The sequence below is a fragment of the Gymnoscopelus braueri genome, assembly GCF_963280865.1.
Source record: "Gymnoscopelus braueri genome assembly, chromosome: 5".
In the NCBI taxonomy this organism is placed as follows: domain Eukaryota; kingdom Metazoa; phylum Chordata; class Actinopteri; order Myctophiformes; family Myctophidae; genus Gymnoscopelus; species Gymnoscopelus braueri.
Genome location: NC_137606.1, coordinates 48,819,126 through 48,842,393, shown reverse-complemented (window position 1 = coordinate 48,842,393; position 23,268 = coordinate 48,819,126). Strand labels below are relative to the sequence as shown.

The following is a 23,268-nucleotide window of genomic DNA, read 5'->3' as shown; positions in this document are numbered from 1 at the left end:
ACACACACACACACACACACACACACACACACACACGCGCACACGCACACGCACACACACACACACACACACACACACGCACGCACGCACACAGGGTAGAATGAAAAAAGATAAGATAAGTCATTATCCACACTGCTAACAGCTGTATTCCCTGGTGGCTGAGTGTCTGAATGGCCCATATAGCCAATGGACCTTCATACACACACACACACACACACACACACACACACACACACACACACACACACACACACACACACACACACACAGAGAGAAAGAGAGAGAGAGAGAGAGAGAGAGAGAGAGAGAGAGAGAGAGAGAGAGAGAGAGAGAGAGAGAGAGCCCTGTAAAAACATGAGGCTACAAGATGAAAATCTATTCCTAGACTTCACCAGAGTTCAACACAGTTGCTGCCCTGAGGAATGAGAATAATAAGTAATAAAGTTGTGGTCTAAAATGTCCATCTATCTTCAACCCCTTAAACAAAGTCGGGTCACGGAGTTAGCAGTTCCAGCACAGAATCCCAGACTTATATTCCCTTTCCCAGGCCAAATTAGTGAGCTCTGACTTGAGGTATCGCGAGGACTTCCCAGGCCAGCATGGAGATATAATCCCACCATCTGGTCTGCCCCATGGCCCCTTCCCAGCTGGGCGTGCCCCGTAAACCTCCCTGGGGAAGTGACCAAGAGGAATCCTTACCCGTGCCCGAACCACCTCAACGGGTTCCTTTCTGCACAAAGGAGCAGCAGCTCTACTCTGAGTCTCTCTGCTTATCCCATTTCGGCCACATTTATCCGCAATCTTCACAGGTTTCTGCTTACTGCACTGTGTGTGTGTGTGTGTGTGTGTGTGTGTGTGTGTGTGTGTGTGTGTGCGTGCGTGCGTGCGTGCGTGCGTGCGTGCGTGTGTGTTTGCTTCCTCACAGACCATGTGTGTTTAGTCCAGATATCAAAGACAAGATGCACAATGCTCACTGAATAACTCAATAACTGCAACAAACTGTAGATGGTAATAAAGGTGAATCAAATGTGATAACTGAACTGTCAGTTATATGTATTTTCTATATTGTAAGATGCTCCCAAGACTGCGGGTTCATGGTTGATATGAACAAGTATATACAAACATACAAACTATGATCATATGCAATACTGCATCAAACAGGCAATCATAACAATATGTTATAAAATACTGTTATACTGTATAAAATAATGTTAGTACATGAATGAACACATGAATGGATGAATGAACAGATGGATGGATGGATGGATGAATGAATAGTTGGATAAACACATAGACAGACAGATAATCTTCAATATCTCTCTCTGTTACGGAGCTTAACATAACCACACATTAATTTACTCCATAGACACAAAGGCCTGACCCCCAACCATTTACATCAATACTCATCTTAACCAGTCAAGTCACTCCAGTGCAATGCCATTATGGAAATACAGCAACTTCAATATTTCACCACAAACGATCAATGACTTTGCAATATTGCTATGTAAGCTGAATGAACAACCAATATCAATTTGAATTACACCATAGGTGTCTGTCTCCAGACATTTACTGGCCACAATGGCTGATGGATTCCTAAATGTGCATAGTGCCACTTGTACCTTTTACAATCCAAATGTCATTTAGATAGATAGGCTACCTGCCAAAGTGGCTGCAGATGACAAAACTAACAAGCCATATTCAAAACCTATCAGTATCTGGCCAGTGTTAATTTCCCCACCCAAAACATCTTGTAGAAAAGCAAACCCCAGCAAATGAGAAGCAGAAAACATCTGGATCGACGCCCTTTAATTAAAGCTATTTTCGTCACATTACCTCAACGGAAATGCTTCAAATGAATAGCCAATGCCGAGGAAGGAAATAGAAGTAAGCTACTCTGAAAGGTGTCTCAAATTAACAATGCCTAGACAATTGAATTACAGCCAGTGAAAGTAGTTAATGTACTATATAGAGAAAACAGACAGAAAAACAGAAAGAGAAAACTGCTGAAGTATTGTGGCAACAGGTCAAATCATCTGAGAGTTATAAATGTGTCTGTGTGCGTGTGCGTGTGTTTGTGTGAGAACAGTGCATGTTGAAGTTAACCTTTTCCCTGTTGATCTCACAGCTGAATAAACAACAATTATGAGACACAACCCATACTTTGATCCGTTCACAGGTTATGGTCACAGCAGCTACAACCTATTTAAATGCTTGGCTAAGAACCAGAGAGTAACAACCAGAGGTCTTATGTGGTTTCTTTAGCTCTGTGAGTAAATGAGAAGTGCACTCCATCTATAATGTACACAGTAGTTTTACAGAAAACTAAATTGTAGTATTTGTAATTGCTGTCCAGAACCGCCGATCCCACCGCTGTAACCATATTTGGGCATGCCCATATATGGGACCGAACGACTTTAATCTCAGCGTGCATATCAGCGAGGATTATGTGCCAAGTGGGAAGTTGTCAGAACAGCGAATCTCCCATAGAGTTATAAAATAACTAGAGTGGTAACTGGAAATCCCTGCCCAATCACTTCTATGGAGTTGCTCGCCCAGCGCATACTCCCTTCTTCCCCCTTCTTCCGCATTTGGGGACGATGACGCCGCAGGGCTGTATGGTGTCCTGCAAGCCATCCCAGCACTGCAGGGCAGAGCAATATTGGGGTAAGTGGGGGAGGGATTATGCTAGGTCAAAGAGGAAGGCCTTGTAGTGGCTGGATCAGCTGTGTTGCCAATGTCAACATGAGAAGCTCATTTTTGTTTGGCTCATTAAATATTTGTTTGTCTATAGCTTGACTTTACAGCACTCAGGGGAGTGGTCTGTGTCACAGTCTGTTCTGTGAAAACTGCAGGTTTGACGGATGCCCCTGAGATCAGCATATTGTTGTTAGGATAGGATCAGGCTCAGCTGGTGACAGTGACCAGACCGTGGGTGTTTCCAGCAGACTTTGTGACAGGGTATAGTCTGAAAAAGCATGAGTTGGTCATGCATAGGTTGAGGTACAGTATGTGCAGAACTCAAGGAGACACTGTCCATTCTCATTCATTTTACCAATACTATGGTGTCCCAAGCAAGACAGCCAGGAGAGACAGTCTGCACGGTGCACCAACTGTTGAATTGAAGTCAGCACAAGCAGGTAAACTGTTTGATGATGTTTTTCACAGATGCCTAAAGCTTTCATTAGGATAAAAAGAAAACTAGAAAAAGTGCACCTCGGAGCACAGGTACGTTATTGTGGCCTCCTGGTGGCGCTATAATAGGCCAATGTGAAAAGGGTGCCATTTATTCTTAGGTCGTTCACGGCAATCGGACACTGCATTCATGATTTGAGGCATTTTGTTCCAAAAATGTGTTTTGCTAAATTAGACCTGCTGGTGGCGCTATAACAGGCCAATGTGAAAAAGGGTGGCATTTCTTCCTTGGCCTAGTGGGAATGTGTTTGTGAAATTTCATGGAAATCGCAAGCTGCGTTCATGATTTGAGGCATTTTGTTCAAAACGGACCAATCCTGCACATTTTGGAAGCAAACCTTAGCCAATGAGGATGGAATATGGGGAATCGGACAGATACTGTGTACCGATTTGTATGACGTTTGGATAAAATCTGTAGGAGTAATTGTTTTGCACAAATCGGCCTCCAGGTGGCGCTATAACAAGCCCATGTGAAAAACTTGAGGCAGAGGTTCTGAATTGGCATCCAGGGAGTGTGTGTGCACAGTTTCGCAGCGACCGGGCCAACGGTGCCAGAGATTAGCTGGTAACACACGGACAGGACACACACACACACACACACACACACGCGCGGACGGACGGACGGACGGACGGACGGACGGAGGGAGGGTAAAACAAACTCTCTCGCCATGCCTTTCGGCCTGGTGGAGACAATAAGGGGTCAAATGACTCAATTTGTAGTTGTGTAATTGTGTATGGCCACATAGTAGCTGTTGGCAACTATTGCTTAATCACACCTCTCTCATCAATCAAACAACACAAGAAGATCATGCCAATAGCGTGATTGATACAAGCTTGTTTGTCTAGAGAATTTTGTGATGCAACTCCTGCAGTTTTGGTGAAATACCATATTTTTATGCAAATAATTAAAGCAGAAGGACACTGTGGTAGAAGTTTGGGTTGTCATGGAGTCCAACTGGCAGGATATCTTGGTCCGTTGCGCCCTTGATTAGAAATGTAAAAACATTGTCTCCTCACCTCAATGACTTGCATAATGAAACAGCTCTCAAAGTCACTGAATCTGGATCAATATCTTCAAATAGTAAAATAGGAAGTTGACAATTTGACAAAATAAAGTAAAGTAAAGTAAAGTAAAGTAAAGTAAAGTAAAGTAAAGTAAAGTAAAGTAAAGTAAAGTAAAGTAAAGTAAAGTAAAGTAAAGTAAAGTACTGGATTGGGTGATGTTCTATATTGGCAAAATCAGCTTTGTTTGTATTAATTTCTGTGCGAAGATTATTTCTTGTTTCACCGTACAATGTAAGTCAACATCACAATGTCTAATCAACGGCAACGGAGCAAAATATCTTGCCAATTGGAGTTGTTACAGCATGACTAATCTCTCAAGAACAGTTTCAGAGCTACGCTACTGAATCTGTCGGGAGCCCCGTTCGAGAGCGCTAGTGCGCGTTAGCTTACAGTGGCTTGCCTTCAGATCAGGAAGCAGGCCGCGCTTTACCCAATCAAATGTAGTGGGCGGGATTTACTGTCTGTGCGCTCGCTTCCCTCTGAAAACAAACCGAAACTCATTTAACAATAGCGTCCTCGGAGCAGACAAAACCAAGGAAAGATATTCACATTTTATCTTGCTCTTTCATCATAGAAACAAGTGGGCTTATAACCAAAACGATCCATGTTCTCTGGAGAAGTGTGTTAGTGTTCCGTGTAGAAATAGTGTTAGTGGGAATGAAAACTAAGCGCACCACCGGAAGTGGAGCGGCAGACCACAAACCCGGTTTCCTTGCGCACGGGTGCTCCGTTCAGCTCGTCCCAGAGCAAGTGAAAGAGTAAAAGACAGCAGAGGGCGCTGTTTTTCCTTTGTATTTGGCGATGGGTTCCCAGATTGCAGCATGACAAGGTAACTACACAACCCAAATCTCTACCAAAGTGTCCTTGCTCTTGCACTGAATGATTAGTCCATTGTAGCATGTGTTCAGGAGGGAATGAATCTGTTTTTCCTGAAAACATGCCAACACACAGAGCTGGGAGCTGACCAGGTTTAAATGCGAGCGTAATGGCAACACCCACAAGCAAAACACTGTCAGCCCTGCTGGCCTCACACCAGAATGCTATTAAACCACACAATGATAAAGCAACTCATCTGCTGTTCAGAATCTCCTCTGAGACCCCCCCATCATAACTCTCTCTCTCTCTCTCTTCTCTCTCTCTCTCTCTCTCTCTCCCTCTCTCTCTCTCTCTCTCTCCTCTCTCTCTCTCTCTCTACTCTCTCTCTCTCTTCTCCTCTCTCTCATCTCTCTCTCTCTCTCTCCTCTATCTCTCTCTCTCTCCTCTCTCTCTCTCCACTCCTCTCTCTACTCTCTCTCTCCCTCTCCCTCCTCTCCCTCTCTCCCTCTCCCTCTCCCGCTCTCTCTCATCCCTCTCTCCTTACTTTACTGTTTTATAGTCACTCTTACTCATACCCGCCATGTCTTATAGGCTCAGTGTTCAAGCATTATATAATTTATTACACCACCACATTACCTGCGGACTCACACAAAGACTAAAGGCAAGGCTGCAACACAGCAAACGCAATTAGCAATGAAACTAGATGCAGTTCACAAGCAGAACTGTGAATGTAGAGGTTGTGGATATTTCAAATGTGGGATCACTGAATGCGAGAGAGAGCTCAGGAGTTACATTTTTACATGATTAACATTATATTGTTCTCCTCTGAAGCAGAGACACGCAACTTGTGATCTCAAGGCTACACTGCATTAGTCAGTCATATTTTACCTTGTTACTCTCAAGGGTGTGTGTGTGTGTGTGTGTGTGTGTGTGCATGCACAGTTAAAGAAAATCTGCATGAGGCACATGAAGATTTGTGTCTCAGAGTTCCTGCAGCTGATTCACTTTTTTTAATTTATGCAAATCATCTCTGATGTTAACTCTTTGACTGCCAGAGTATTTTCATAAAGTACTCCCCCAGTGCCAGCAATTTTCGTGTTTTTTTATTTTTATATTTTGAATTTCTTTCATGAAAATAATTTAAAGACACATAATTTAAAGGCACAGCACAAATCCGCCACTAGAGAGCAGCACATGACAGCTTGATCAGGTCGTTGGGTCACTGTCACCCTTCTTTTTTTTTTTTTTTTTTTATACTTTTTTTTTTTCATATGGGCACCACAGTGAGTAGTCATATGACTACAAAGACAACACAAAATACAACGTTGGGACAAATCAGGACATAACAAAACAAAGAGAACTAAACAACTAAAGCACCAAATGAACACAAAATAGACATCATTAACAGGGGAAAAAGAAACTAAAAACAAGAAACAACAAACACGACAAGAAATTAACTGGAGAAAAAAAAAAAAACTGTCACCCTTCTTGGGAGATTAGACAGGGAAAAACATGAAAACGGATGTGACGTAGTCCCAGATTGTCTGATCGGCCAAAATTACGATGTGATACACGACGGCGATGACTGATCGTCACCCAGACCATAGATTATAGAAGAGAACCTGTCCGTTTGACTGTTATACCGTGTGAAAAACCGTTTGTTTACCTATTTTGGACGAAAATGACCGGGGGAAAAAATCAAAAAACGGAAACGGAATCCAGGTCATGAAACCGGATGCAGATGTGCGTGAAGTAAGTGGAACTCGAAAATAACATTGAATATTAAGCAGCATAGCGCAATCAGAGATTAAACAATGAACGCGCGTCCAGCGCGTCGAACGCGTCGACGGCCAACTGGACAAAGTAGCACTTGACGCGTTATCGCGTCGTCCGCAGTCAAAGAGTTAATCAGAAGTTTAATTGGTTTTAGTATTTTTGCTTTAGAAATCACAAATCCCTGATGATCTCAAGACATTAATTAGCAGAGAGGCTGGAGTCATTTCACTACAACATTTAGAGTGTGTGTTCGCGCGACTGTGCGAGCATGCTTGCGTGCATGCAGGAATGTGTCCGTGCGCTCGTGTGTGTGTGTGTGTGTGTGTGTGTGTGTGTGTGTGTGTGTGTGTGTGTGTGTGTGTGTGTGTGTGTGTGTGTGTGAGAGAGTGAGCACGTTAGTTTGTCAGGATCTAAAATGTTCTGTCATGCTTGTCATGCTGGTTTCACTGGCTCAGAACAAAGTGACTATGTACATGTCTGTCTACTGGTCTGTCTGCATGGGAAATTAAATTGCCAGTTCCTTCCTTTAATCAATGCACACTGTGAGCTCTGTGGTTTGTGGTACTAGAGGAGATGGAGGGGCTCCTCTCACATAATTAGAAAGATGTGTCGGACGGAAACTCTCGCGTCAACTAGACGATTCCCTGGTGTTATCTTTCATAATTATAGTTCACACACCTGTCACAATGTGTGTGTGAGTGTCCATATTGTGTTATATAAAAAATGGCCTTCCTCATGCAGCAGGGTTTCAACTATTGACTGCTTCTTTGCCAGTGCTGTCAATAAAGTAATTAAATATTAGGTTTCAGTTGATATGCAGTATAAATCTAATACTAGGGCTGCATAAAGCTGAAATCAACACAACGGGTCATTATTGTAAAGTGCTACCAACATATTATGTCAACTAGAAAAAGTGCTCCTCGGAGCACAGGTCTCCGCCAGGTCAGGTAGGTTATTGTGGGCCAGCAATGTTCGGAATTCGCCAATCAGGATGGAATATGATAAATCGGACAGAATCATCTACATAATGTGTACTGATTTGCATGATGTTTGGACAAATTTTGTAGGAGTTATAAAAAAGAAAAATCGGCCTCCTGGTGGCGCTATAATAGGGCAGTGTTAAAAGGGTGGCGTTTGTTCATCAACCTAGTGCGAATATGCGTGCAAAGTTCCACTGCAATCGGACGCTGCGTTCATGATTTGCGGCATTTTGTTCAAAACGGGCCACTCCTGCAAACTTTAGATGTCAATGTTAGACAATCAGGATGGAATATGAAAAATCAAACGGATCCATCTTGATCACTTGACTATACAGATCATGTGTACCGATTTGCGTGAAAATTTGATAAAATCTGAAGGCTTAATCTAAAAAAAAATGTTTTACATAATGTGAAAAATGCATGGCAGATGTTTTTCCTTGGCCTCTAGGGAGTATGCGTGAAAAGTTTCACGCAGATCGGTGCAGTTATAGTTAAAAACGCAAATCAGCCTTTTATAGCACCACCATGAGGCTGATATGAAAATGTTCAAGTGGCATTTGTTCCTTGGCCTAGTGGGAATGTGCGTGTGAAATTTTACGGAAATCGCAAGCTGCGTTCATGATTTGAGGCATTTAGTTCAAAACAGACCAATCCTGCAAACTTTGGAAGCCAACCTTAGCCAATCAGGATGGAATATGGAAAATCAGACAGATCGGTGTTCTGTTGATCACATGAATATATGATTATGTGTCCTGATTTGCGTGATGTTTGGATACAATCTGTAGGAGTAATATAAAAAAATGGGTTTTGCACAAATCGGCCTCCTGGGTGCGCTATAACAGGGCCATGTAAAAGAAATGGGGCAGAGGTTCTGAATTAGCATCCAGGGAGTGTGTGTGCACAGTTTCGCAGCGACCGGGCCAATGGTGCTGGAGATTAGCTGTTCACAGACAGATGGACACACGGACACACGGACGGACGGACGGACGGACGGACAGGGGGTAAAACATACTCTCTCGCCATGCCTTTCGGCCTGGCGAAGACAATTAGAGAAGCTCCATGGATAGCAGTAACTTAGTAAGTCATCTCTGTGATAAGTAGCAAGTCCTTTTTCCTGGTGGAATTCAATGGCTCCAGTCTTTAACTGGGGAGTGGGTGAATGAGTGCAGCACGTTGTTTCCAGTCTCCTTCAAAAGAGATGAAGAGAACAGAAGAGATGATCATTATAACGCTGTGACTTTAGAGGACTTGCTGATTGGAGCAACTTGCAGCCACTTCCAGCCATTAGTCATATAATGTCTGATATGAAAATGTTAGAGAATGATAGAGAAGTGTGATGAGATAAAAAAAATAAAAAAACTTGACACTGCTATGACATAGCAGGGCTAATAGTGTGTATTATATTGCAGAAGAAGTATTTGCTGTACTGCTATGGTACCAATTGTACTGCTTTGACCATAGAGTTAAAAATAATAGAGAGGGCACCGGATATCCCCTCCCATCCACTTGCATTGAGTAGCTCACACAACGCATGGGCCGAAATCACCCCTTCTTCCGGGTTGTGAAATGTGGTGGGCGAGGCCTATTTGGGGCTTCTGCGCGTCACTTCTGTGACGTGTTTTGCGTCACAGCAGCGCACAGCCCCGTGCGCAAGCTCGGGCGCACGCTCGTGAGTCGAGCCCATATTGGTCGAAACCGTTTTCGCTCGTTCGTGACAGTGGCCAATCTGCAGTACCTCAAATGGCCATCATGTCCATTCCGCTTCAATGAAACCACTGGGTTCTGGGGGTTTGGCTTTGACACTAGAAGAATGGAGGTGGTTCAAGTTGCAATGCAAATGGCTATTGGAACTTGTACTGTATCATGCAGGTTGAATGGATTGGCTGTTATCATCATATAGTTCTAAATGTTTAGAAGACAAAGGTACTTGGTGTCATTGTGTTTAGGAAGTTTCAAAGTTAACTTTTTTCCTTTGCGTTAAATGTGTAAAGATGTACAGTATGCATTGCACTGTAAGTGCTATAAATCTCGTATAATTGGGTCCATACTGTACGTATGTGATATGACATTTAAACTAGAAAAAGTGCTCCTCGGAGCACAGGTCTCAGCCAGGTGGCGCTATAATAAGGAAATATGTGAAAAGGGTGTCATTTCTTCTTAGACCTTTCAATCGGACACTGGATTCATGATTTGAAGCATTTTGTTCCAAAAATGTGTTTTGCTAAATTAGACCTGCTGGTGGCGCTATAACAGGCCAATGTGAAAGGGGTGGCATTTCTTCCTCGGCCTAGTGGGAATGTGCGTGTGCAATTTTATGGAAATGGCAAGCTGCGTTCATGATTTGAGGCAGTTTGTTCAAAACGGACCAATCCTGCAAACTTTGGAAGCCAACCTTAGCCAATGAGGATGGAATATGGGAAATCGGACATAACCGGGTTGATCACATGACTATAGAGATACTGTGTACCGATTTGCATGACGTTAGGTTAAAAGCTGTAGGAGTAATGGGGAAAATGGGTTTTGCAAAAATCGGCCTCCTGGTGGCGCTATGACAGGCCCATGTGAAAAATGTGGGGCAGAGGTTCTGAATTGGCATCCAGGGAGTGTGTGTGCACAGTTTCGCAGCGACCGGGCCAACGGTGCCGGAGATTAGCTGCTAACACACGGACAGGACGGACACACGGACGGACGGACAAACAGGGGGCAAAACATACTCTCTCGCCATGCCTTTCGTCCTGGCAGAGACAATAAAACACATAAAAAAACGTTTCTGTTACATACCCGGTTCTGAATTTATTGAGACCCGGGTATCGATAAGAGTTATCGATCTTTTTATCAAGTTTAGCGGTCCAACCCAAGATTGCATCATTATTTGCTTGTGCAGTGGATCACAGCTCATAATTCCAACCTCCCATTAAAGTTTGGCTATATTTCTCTACCTTAATGACGCACCTGAGCATTGTGCATCAGTTCAAGCCGATACCTTTGCCTGTTTGCGGGTACAAACACTGTCGTCGGTTGCTGCTGTGGTAGAGAAACAGCCGTCCTCTTCCGCCCAAGGTGTGGTACATGCAGCCCAACATTTTAACAAGTCTCCATTGACAATAATAATGCAATGAAAAAGAATCAGTTTGGGATACCCAAATCTCCCCACTACATAATTCCAAATGACTAGTGTCGCGTGACATAATGAATGTGCGACCGCTTCTTACTCCACTTCGTTCCAGAAAATAGCTATAGATCTACAAGCTCACAACAAGGTGCGGTGCGATGTTTGTTGAGCTTGTAGATTGCCCATTATAGGTGTGTGACACCGTCGTTTGATGAAGTATTAATACAATTGGGCTTTAAAGTGACAGTACACACAAACTAACTTAACTACTTAACGTAGCATATAAACCGTAAACCTGCCTGAGTTGAACTGAAGCTGTTTTCCTCACAAAAACAAATGATGCAAACCTGTCATAATATGACAAGCATGTCAAATGAACTTTCAAGAAACAGTTGATTATATCACAGAGCACCATAACAATACAGTGACCCCTCATCATAAATATCGAATGGTCCCTTACTGCAAAAACAAACATCAAGCTGGCTTGATATTAACAATGTGGATTATTACTTTGTCTTCTTCCATATATCAGACATCTGCAACAATGCAAAGTGACCCAGCTGTCTCTCTATATCTATATGTGAAGTAATCACTACTCAATGCTCAGCATCCCCATGTCTACATGACACCCGGCAGCCATTCATTTCTCAAACACAGTTGCCATCGAGGTCAGGAGGACATGGGCATTGTAACTCAATTCATGTGTAGGGAAAAATGACCCTGTTCCTTGTGATGGAAGTAAAGTAGGATTGAGTTATTTGGTGACAGCCTGGGTGATGATGAGTAGTAGGTGGTTGTCATTGACAGATAGTGTGGGTGTGTGATTCGTGCCTGGATCACACTGCCATGGGCTCGTCTCTGACAGCGCGGTCACACTGGTTGTCGCCTCCTCGCAGTGAAGGCTTGCGGTTCATGTGATTGAGCTTCATCTGCATGGTGCTGCCACGCCATCACTGTACGGCTACTGACTGTTTACGTTGGGACGCTACAGTCAAGTTCTGCTTAACTTAATGCTTTTTCAGGGACAACATTTACAACATGAACATGAAGGAGGGATATTAATTTGTTTTTCAAGTGTCATTCAGTTAATAAAAAAAATGTCAAGTGGCGTTGAGTAGATTCAATTATCGAATAATTTTTCAGCTGTGTTTTATTACATACCCTTGAACTTGAACTGAGTGCATGATATCAAAGGGCAAATTAAAGACCAGCTGAAATGAAAAATATAGAGCATATCCATGGTCATAATGGAGACATTCGTAGTTAACGCATTCACTGCCAAGGCGACTTTGACGACTTTTCTTCCAAATGCCCAGACTGCCAAGGTTTGACGACTTTTTGTTTTTTAGTGGTTTTATAAAAGGGCTGTTCTCTGTCACCGAGTGATCACTTTCACTTTCAACTCACAAGGATCCGGAAACAACGGCATCCAAACATTTCCGCCTCCGTCCACTTCCTGTTTAGATTTTTCAATGGAATGGCTGTATCTTGAGTTGACTTTCTTTGCCCTGGATTTCGCGAGACATGTTATTTTCAACGTGCTGCTGGAAGAGAATCGTGGGTGGCATGTTTGTTCTCTGGGCGATGCACACGGATACCGGGTGTGTTTACTAACGGCCAGATGAGCGATAATAATGGATAAAAGAATTCTGTGGCCAGTTGAAAAGGTAAGAAAAGTGTGCATTTTTGTCTAGAGATGGTATATTCACATGCTGTTACAAGCCAAGGGGTCATCGCAGGTGGAATATTTTATCTCTAGGCAAGGCACATGGATACTGTGTGTGTTTACAAACAGTCAGACCAGCGATCATAACGGATATACATTTTCTGTGACCAGTTGAAAAAGTATAAAAAACGAAAATGTCTGGCAGTGGGCAAACACAGCCAAAAATAAGTCTGGTAGTGAATGAGTTAGGAATAGAGGCCACAAATAGTGTACGATTTTTGTGTATTTGTATATAAAAAGTCCATAAATGTCAAAAATTTAATTTTTAAGATTACAACGGCAGGTACTAACAAATGTTGACCAATAAAACCATGAGAGAGAGAGAGGGGTAAACACAAATCATATTTATGAAGATGATGATGATGATGATGATGGGCGGCCATAGCTGAGTGGTTAGTGAGCCCGCCTAGGGAGCCAGAGGCCCTGGTTGCCCCAGGTACGATTCCAGGCCAGGCCAGCAAATGTGTCGATGAAATGAAATTTGTCCCTGAGCAAGACTCTTAACCCCTAATTGCTCACAGGCCCTCATTGGAAACAAGACCATAAGGACTTTCATGAACGGACCTGTTAAAGGAATTATCCTTATCCTTAGAAGGAGGAAGGGTTATGTGATGGTGATGGTGGTGGTGGTAGTGCTGCTGTGGATCCAGTCAGGCAAGAATGTGGACTGACACCCACTGAGAGACTCCACAGTGTCTGTTCACCTGTCAGTCGACCAGTCTCCTTCCTCTACCTGGGCCTACAGATAGATTGCCTGGACGCACAGAAGAGCCCGGACGACAGGTTGGCGAGAGGAAGGAGGCAACAGATGGAGACCAGGGGGGATAATGGGAAAAGAGAGAGCGTGCGGCGAGGTTAGTGAGAGGACAGAGGGAGGAAACACTGCCTCTCGAAACACAAATAGGTTGTAAGTGTGAGTGTAAAGGGACATACATTCACAGCTCTCACATACGCTAATGATGGAGACCATACCGTATATTACCACTGAGTACCATGGTACCATGGCCCACACAAGTAGAAGATAGAGGTGCTGCACTGTTCATAACAAATAGCTGCATGTGGATTGAGTTTAGGCTTGATCTCAACTATGCACCCATATTCTGATATTGATCTGTGGATACATATATTTTATTATTGAAGAAGATCCCTGTATGCAGTGGAGCTTCATGAAGCTTTAATGAACAGTGCTGAGAGCTCTTGTTTACTTGTCAGTTCTTGCCTCAGGTTTAACTTTTACTCCAAGGGCCCTCTGTCATTGAACCAGCTTGTTGGGTTTTCATTCATGAGGTAGGAGATTTGAAAAGGTTGTGTATTTTATTTTTCTTGCCTGGTTGAAGGCTCTCTGTACTCCTGTTGTGATGATGTCTTTCGATGTTGGGAGTTTGATGTCAGGGGTCATCCACAGAGTTTATCAGGCGGATGTTTCTTTATGTAACCCTTTTGCTGATTGGCAAATGGCATAAACAATATCTACCCAGCTACAACTATGACTGCACTCTAGTTTAACCTATATTTATTTATCTATTTATCAGATCAAACACGGGTGGGGCAGCAACAGAACTCCATTTTCTATTTCTACACCTGGAACAGGAGAGCGAGATGTAGAGTGGACATTGTTTTGCAGGCTACGTGTAGCACTAAGAGCAGATGTAGTAGTTCAGTATGCATTATATGTATAATAATGTTTGTCAGATGGGGTGCAGTTGCTGTTTATCTTGCCGGTAAACAATGCTCCAAAGGTTAATGCGCGCTTCAGGGAAACTGTCCCTCTAGAGACTAGAAGCACTCCGGTAAAGCCAGACAGAATAGACAGATTTAGAGATGCTGAGGGTAAGGTAGACATGCAGAGATGTTTATGAGGAGGAGTCAGGGGAGGGAGAGAGAGAGAGAGAGAGAGAGAGAGAGAGAGAGAGAGAGAGAGAGATGAATAGGTGGGGGCGGGGCCGTCCGTACTCTAATTATAGCTCGAGACGATAGATTAGGTAGAGAGGACATCAGCTGTGCCTGCTCTCTCGCACAAGTATTTTTTATCCTTTTTTCGCTTTTTTTCATAGTTACCTGCACACACATACTGTATGTATGCTAGGCAAACACTTCTGCACATTAAATAGGCAAAATGTGAGAGCCATGATCTCTCCACTCACCACAGTTTTTTGGAAGCAGACCCCCACACGGCTTCGTCACGGGACATAGGCCCAGATTAACACAGTGTTCCCCCCTCCTGGCTCTCACTTTACTGAAATTTACTGTAGACACCATATCGTCGCTGTCCGGAGGGAACCAGCTAACTCCCTTTTCTGCTCTTTTTTTTTTTTCATAAATCAATGCTATTGAACACCCTTTACGTCTGTGTAAAAAACAAAAAAAACAATGAAAAGTATCAAAAAGCGCTTCAGACAAACCTCACAACCTCACATTGGATCCTCAAACCACCACCGTCAAACCACGCAACTCCGCCCCCTCTCCTCCTGCTGCTGTGCCGTTCCACAGCACACAGACAGAGGACACAGACAGAGGACTGATCTGCTGCGGACATAAACAAACTGTAACGATGCAGGGTTTTTACCCCCGTAGTCTGTTAAAACTATGTAGTGTACCTATTTATCAAACTTAGCACTGACGCTAATGTTATGAATGAATGAATGAATCTATGAAGTGTTTAATGAGGAGAGCAATGTGACAAGAAATGAGTTCATAGCATTTCTCTCGCTAGTTCTACTGAAACTCCAACTCTGTGTGAAACCCTCTTTGCAGAAGTTATTATAATATTTAAAGTCCTGCTTATTATTGTAGGCCTATATAATAAGTGTCATGAAGCATCAGGGCATTAATTCACACGTTGTGATGCATTGTGAGCTTGGAGATCCATTGTCAGCTTAGCCCCATTTGGAACCTCTCCCTCCGCAGCAATTGGAGCTATTGTCAGCTGTTCGGACAAAACTCCTAACTCCTCTTGAGCTGGATTTGGGTAAAGTGGTGATAATATAATGATACATGCAAGTATCTGACAATATATAAAGTCACTATACCAACTTTGATGAGGCAGTATTGCTTTGTTTTTACTCATATTTTGTTTTTTCATTTCCTGAATTATTCGCGTTTTGGAGTTAGCTGGTTGCTGCCGGACAGCAGAGATATACTGTATTTAGGCCTACATGAACGTATTGCTAAAGTACAGTCTCACACCACATATAATACCATATAGATATGGGCCTACAAATACTATTAACCTTTAGGCCCACATTGATGCGCAATTCTGAATACAACTAATGAAACACATCATGCTACATAGCATTATTTCCATCATACTGTGCATGGACTGTATTGGGACGACATGCATACACACACCACACAGAGGACATCACTACAGTCTGCCTTAAGGTAGAGAGAAGATACTTGTGAGTCTTCATGAAGCTCCTGCTGGAGACATGACTCATTAGGAACTTCCACAGAGATGCTTTCAACAACATCTGTGTGCGTCTATTTGTGTACATTATGTATAAACGTGAGTGCACATATTGAGTGTTTGTTCATACGTGACATCTGTGGTGTGTGTCTATGACTCTCATCATCCTCTCACAACAACCTCTCCAGCTCCAGAGAGCCATGCAGATGTTGTCATCACTTGACCCAGCCAAGGTGTTGCACAAACCCCATGGCCAGGGGGTCCTCCTGCTGGTGGCCACTGGGGCCTCATTATACCGGTATGGAGGATACTTTAACAGTTTCTGGGATGTAGGTGACTGGTGGAGGCCCCTGGCCATCTAACACTACTACAGCTTATAATGGGGAAAAAAATATCTTCCACGAGGATGAAGAATTGACAAAGCTTATTCTAAAGAAGGATATGCTAAAGATAAAAGATTCCACAATATGCTGACCGGTTAAGTTAAGGACGTCGTCCATGTGTGTATATGTCATCATCATCATCATCATCATCATCATCATTCGAGTGCCCTCGAGATCTGTGACACAAGCTGCTTCCATTGGTCTCTGTTGCTCATTGGCCACACCAAGTTCATTCACAGTGAGTCCTGTGTCCCTACTCCTAAAGTTAACCGCAAACAGAAGTAGATGCAACAGAGAGATAACACAAATGATTTTGACCAGATTTGATTTCCAAAAATTCTATTATAATCTCCACTTAGAACTATTCACGCAGGCATGCATGCACGCACAGTATGAGATCTACCTGGTGCAGAATATTGAACCCCTAAAAGGGAGGAAAGTTGAGTACTCATAGGGCGTAGGCGCCTGAACCCTCAGGTGGAGTAGTTTATCCAATAGTCCAGCTGTTGGACTCCTGGTGAACTAACAAGTAACTTATGGCAATGGAATGCTAATGAAACAGCAGGCAAGGCACAGACAAACACACCACCAGCCAGAAGTGGTGGCCAGGGCCAGGGTACTGTAGCATCTGCCTGTGGCTGTGCCAGCAGGTTGGGATGGCAAAGGCTTTGGCACAGCTGGTGAAGGGAGGGGGGAGCACTGAAGGCTTTGCCAGATTCTCCACTGTGAACACGATCAAAGAAACGGCACAATGGAGTGGGATAGGTGGAAGTGTGTGTGTGTGTGTGTGTGTGTGTGTGTGTGTGTGTGTGTGTGTGTGTGTGTGTGTGTGTGTGTGTGTGTGTGTGTGTGTGTGTGTGTGTGTGTGTGTGCGCGCGCGTGCGTGTGAGTGTGTGTGTGTGTGTGTGTTTATTGTGTGTTTATTCATTCAGGTGAGCATGATGAGGGTGGAAAGGTGTTTGACATCAGGGTTGAGGAGTCAAGTCAGTGTGCAGATTCACCATCTGGTGATGTGATATTATGTTCTATTTCATAATTTTTTATTCTTTCTCCTTTATTGGATTTTAGGGTTTTCAATAAGCAGTTCAGTTTTTCTAGAAGCACCACATTCGTGTCACAACCACTAATGCTGAATAAGTTACAGTAAAGGGGCGTTTCACTTTAAAACACTTCTGGGGTCATTTCAACATCTACTTGAGCTTTTGTGTGCACTCTAGACAGTTTTTAAGTTGCTTGATTCAATATGTTGAAATGTAATATTCATTTTATCAACATGCCCCTTATATAAACCCATTGTAACTTCAAACTCCATGTTAACCAAGTCTAATAAAATGTAGGCCTATGATCAAATATCTAAATATTGAATCAAGCAACTTGAAAACTGTCTGGGGTGCACACAAAAGCCAGAGATGTTAAAATGACCCCAGAAGTGTAGGAAAAAAAACATGAGTCGCTGTGACCAGATTGACACCGAGAGAGAGAGAGAGAGAGAGAGAGAGAGAGAGAGAGAGAGAAAGAGAGGGGGAAATGGGGAAATGGGAAATTAGGACGACAGTAGGTCAGTGAAAACGTTTCAGTTGTTGAGCAGACCCATATCTCATAAGTTTTAATCACAGACATCTCCAGTGGTTTTCTGCTGTAACAGACCAAACCTCCTACAAATACAGCCCAAACTATCCCAGGATGAAGCCATTAGCTTGCATGCACTTGCGTGCACTCTCTCTCTCTCTCTCTGTGTGTGCGTGTGCGCGCGCGTGAGTGCGTGCGTGCGTGTGCGTGATATACTGTACAGTATGTGTATCAATAATTAGCCAAACACAGATGCATATTCCTGTGCTTGTGACCTTGTCTGGTTAAATAATTAATGTGACAACTTTAGAGTCGAGCATAATTGCATAAGTTCATTCTTATCTGCCATTGGTGCCATTAACCTAACGATTGGTCTCAGCACCTCCCCCTGGTAATTAAAAGCAGGGAGATTAATCATAGACTCTGTGTTCACTCTTCTCCACAGCTTGAGATCTGCCTCGCTACACTGGCTGCATTCACTTCCAAACATGCCATCGCACTTCCAAGGTAGCCTACCTGGGGCACATTCCATTCCAAAAATTAGGTCATTCATGGGAATGTGGAACACACTCATTATCTCCTTCCTCCACACCTGAGCCTTGTTTCTTTCTTAAATTCATTTTCTCTCCCAACATTTCCTCATTACGTTCCCCAGCCTCTGACAGAAATGATAAGCAAAGGGCGACTTTAACAACAGGTGGTCTGAGTTTAGACCAGATGCACCCCATAGCTTCAGGTCCGCAAAGACAAATATGCTGGTGTGCAATTAGCCTAATGGTCGTTATAGCACATGGCCTGGTAATTAAACATGACAGATTAATCATGAATTCTACTCAGGTGGAAATCAAAGACATTACAGAATAATAATAAAATAATTGAAATAAAATAAATCTAGAATTATTTATAAAATGCAGAAATCTGCGTAGCTATGTTTGTATGTGTTTCTGCCTTACTGTCTCTCCCGGGCATTACTCAGGTAGCTACCGTCTGACTGACTGACTTCAAACTTGGCATGTGTGTCGCAGATGACCGAGGGATGGTTTGTGCCAAGTGGACTTTCAGTCAGACCAGTGGTTATCCAGAACCGAAAATGTTACACTAATGTCTGTATCTTACTGTGTGTGTGTGTGTGTGTGTGTGTGTGTGTGTGTGTGTGTGTGTGTGTGTGTGTGTGTGTGTGTGTGTGTGTGTGTGTGTGTGTCTTTCTTTGCAAGCAAGTATGTGCTTTGTATTTGTAAGTCTGCCAGCGAGTATACAGTAGTTCACTGCTGTATTTATTGTTCATCGTTGTGCACATTTTTCTTTTTAGCCAACCCAGAATTCCCCTCTGAGGGATTAATAAAATGGTATCCTAGTTCAGCAGGGCTAATCACAGTACTAGTCTTTCTCTCCCTGGATGTCTCCCAACTGTCTGGCCACACATGCGCACGCGCACACGCACGTGCACGTGCACGCGCACACGCACACACACACACACACACACACACACACATGCACGATGCACACGCAAGCATTAATATGCACCCACATGCATGGCAATACAGACCATTCAACGAACACAAATTGTGTGTGTGTGTGTGTGTGTGTGTGTGTGTGTGTGTGTGTGTGTGTGTGTGTGTGTGTGTGTGTGTGTGTGTGTGTGTGTGTGTGCGTGCGTGCGTGCGTGCGTGCGTGCGTGCGCGCGTGCGTGCGTGTGCGATACTGTATATGCCTGTCTCTACTGAAAACATCAACACAACTGAATTCAGCCACTAAAAGTCCTCCGTGCCATATAAGGATGTATCTGGTTGGTTTCCATGGAGCTGGTCTCAAGGTGCTGCTCACTCACTAATCTGAGGAGGGAATTGTCCAGTCAGTAGGCCTACCAGCTTACAACGCGTAGCAACGCAAAACATTGTGAGCTTGTAGATGTAGATGCTGTTTCCGGCAAAGTGGTTTGGTGTATAGAGGGGAAAGGAGCAGACCAAGTACAGAGCCAAAGGTCAAGTTTACTACATATTGAGGGTTTAAGTGGTTAAAGGGCGGTGAAACCCTGGATTGATGGTGTCGTTTTGATTTCCAGTCCAGGTCAAAAACTAAATGGAAAACATACAGTACATGCAAACTTCGGGAAACAGAGACTACAGTTATGCACAGTCTGTTGGCTTAGCTTCTCTGACTGGGAGCTTCCCGCTTGGTTTGAAATCATTTGCTAATGGATGCCCATTCCATTCTGTACATTTGCCAAACACAGAGCAGGGACAAAACAAGTAGCTCCTTTGCCCAGCTGAATAGTGCTAGGATATTGGCTACAACATTTAGGATGTAGGTACTGTTGGCGGGGGATACGACAGAGGCAGGAGGTGTTTTTGGCCCTGATATATTCAGAGAGAAGGCCAGGCAGTGTCATTACACCAGCCAACCAGGCCTCTAGGGGCAGCGATGTTAAATACAAACTCTTACAGCGTAAATCCTATTTGTGGAAATGGGTGGGTGGGCGGGCGTGCGTGCGTGCGTGCGTGCATGCATGCGTGCGTGCGTGCATGCGTGCGTGCATGCGTGCGTGCGAGAGAGAGAGAGAGAGAGAGAGGAGGAAAAAAAGGAATTATCCTGCACAGTATATTATATAGTTGTATATTGCCTGGTCAAAGAGCGAGATTTTTGTGAGACGGGGTCCTCTTTCTTTCCAACCAAGCCTGGTGTGGGTAGGCTATTAGTGGATTTTTATAATTAACTTTTAAAAAGTGACACTGACATGCTCCATAACAAAGACCACACCTACATGTAGATGTAATGTGTGTCCCTCAAATACCTCCCTCTGCCCTGTTTGTCTCTCATGTTCTTGCCTCACAGTTTGTTTCCTCGATTTGTATTTGATCTGCACATGCAGTATAACACTGTTATTTACAGACTCCATGCAACATAGCCACACGCTAGGAATATTACTGTATATATGCCATAGCTTTATTTTTCTAGGATAGTGATTGGTGTCTTTAAATCCATACAAACCCTCCTGTTTTGCTCCAGTGTGCAGTGTAGCAAATGTGGAGTACTGTAGTAGTAGTAGTAGTGTAGTGGATCTGGGGAGTTGATTTCACAAAAACCTTCAACCCTCATGGTCAGCTGTTATTCTCTCAATAGAATAACTACCCAACATATTCCACCAGAATAACTGATCAAATGTAGCATGATACACACAGTCCCTAACGGTTCCACTCACAGGAGGGGCTTATGCATAAATGAAGAGAGCCAGTCAACCTGTTGGTGGAATAGGGGAGCTAGTGACAGGATGTCACAGACCTGCTGACATGGGTGAGAATGACAACAAGCTGGACAAACTCCCACTGGTCCCACCGGCCAGACTCAGACAGATTCTACACCTACAGACCGATGGCTTCTGCACTGCTAGTACAGCATTTCTATAACCTATTTTATCCTAAGTGCTTTAAATTGTGCATTAATTCACCCATTCACACACAATAGGTGGAAGAGGCAACCATGCAAATGCTCATCAGGAGTAATTAGGGGGTTCAGTGTCTTGCTCAAGGACACTTCAACACAAAGCCAAGGGGAGTCTGGGATCGAACCAGGAAACGTTTCCAAACAGCAGCTCTACCTACTGAGCTACTGCCCCCCCAAGAAAGAAGACTTCCTTGGTCAATAATAATGCACATACTTCAAAAACCTTTCTAAGAACCACATTCAGTCAGAGATATATAGTGTTAAAATATACCTATTCTGAAGGAGAGCGGACCACCGGAGGTGCTTCTCATCCACATGGCTAAGAACAGCAGAGGCGTCCAGGCTGCGAGCATCTTCTATGACTCTTCATGGGTCCTGCCCCGGGGTTGCCCCTGTCACAGCCACCTGAAATATAGAGGAGAATACAATATGCATTATACACCACCTAGCATCACGAGGACACGATGAACATACAGATGAACCCATCATTATACAGTACGACACTTTACATGCCCACATCTAAAGACACTTGCACACGTACACGCAGGCATGCACGCACGCACGAACATCCCCAGTTCTCCTTACATGATAAGAATGTCAAATATGGATAATGGCACAGATGACCTTATATATTGAGATGAATGTTCATCTGTTCGACATGCATGAATTTGCAGGCTGTCTGTTTTCCAGTATCCTGTGCTAATGACTATGATCTACATAACGATTTATCTCTTCATGTCTCTATAAATCACTTGTCAAGCAGAACGGTGTGTGTTACATTTCAGGGGGGTCCATTAAAGGCACACTCAGTGTAATAAATAGTCCAGCATTTTATTGGAGGTTGCATCTGCATCTGCAATCCCATTGATGGATAGACCCTGGACAACGCTTGCACTATGGCTGAACATGACAAATGTCCACTCGTAGATTGATGTTGGTACTTTTTTTGCCAGAAACCAGCCTCAATCCAACCTTTCGCTTCATTGCGTCCAATTCAATTCCCTCAACCGGTTCAGGAAATGTATTCAAGAGGATTTCAAAACAAATCTGTGTGAAGACATACAGTAAATAGAAACCATGATCCTCTCAGTCTCAGGTAGCGTTTTGTTCACTTTGTGGGTTTAACAGACTCACATATTGTGATTAGCAATACGATTAAGGCGAGGTTTTCACAGACATAGCCTACTACTGAGTTATAACCCAGCAGGATATTGTAACAGTATTGTCAACACATCAAGATCATTGCACAGATATTTTGTTGTGAAACTATGTAAATAACATCTGTCAGAAGAACAGAAACATACTGTGAAAAAGAGCAACAAATGTGGATCCTTTTGCCAGAGTCCTGAAAAAGCCTCACAGCTTCCATCAGTATACACACAAGACATTATGGTTCCTGATAACTTCCAATAGCCTGGCTGAGAGGCACACATCTTTTAACCTTTGTCTTTATAGATGTTTAGCATTTGTTAAAAGCTGACATTTGTTAGTACTGATTAGCATGGTACAGTGCAATTAGTTGATTAGAGCAGATACAATTCTAGGCACAGCTTATCTGGAAATTGGACGCACATGTATTTAGTGATAGTGAATGTGCACATTACTCTGTTAGTAGCTAAACTCATCATACCATTTATTAATACACGTATTCTAGGAAGGGAGATGGCAGAATGAAAACACACACAAAGCTGAAACTCCCTGGATCACAGAACAGACACAAGTCTTTGATTTTATATTTTTATGAGTGATAGACCTTGGACTTTTTGAAATCATATATATTATATATATATTATTGAAAATGA

At 43.3% G+C, this 23,268-nt stretch overlaps 1 protein-coding gene across 2 annotated transcripts in view; it reads right to left on the bottom strand.

Moving 5' to 3' along the window:
* The window catches only part of grik4 (glutamate receptor, ionotropic, kainate 4), a gene marked incomplete at both ends in the record, with an annotated part of 123,948 nt that extends 102,129 nt beyond the window's left edge, over positions 1–21,819 (bottom strand). For both annotated transcript variants that reach the window (XM_080428961.1, XM_080428962.1), the window contains one exon: positions 21,738–21,819. In XM_080428961.1, the coding sequence (XP_080285087.1) occupies positions 21,738–21,819 (82 nt within the window). The remainder of the gene's footprint in view (positions 1–21,737) is intronic.
* Positions 21,820–23,268: the final 1,449 nt, after the last annotated feature.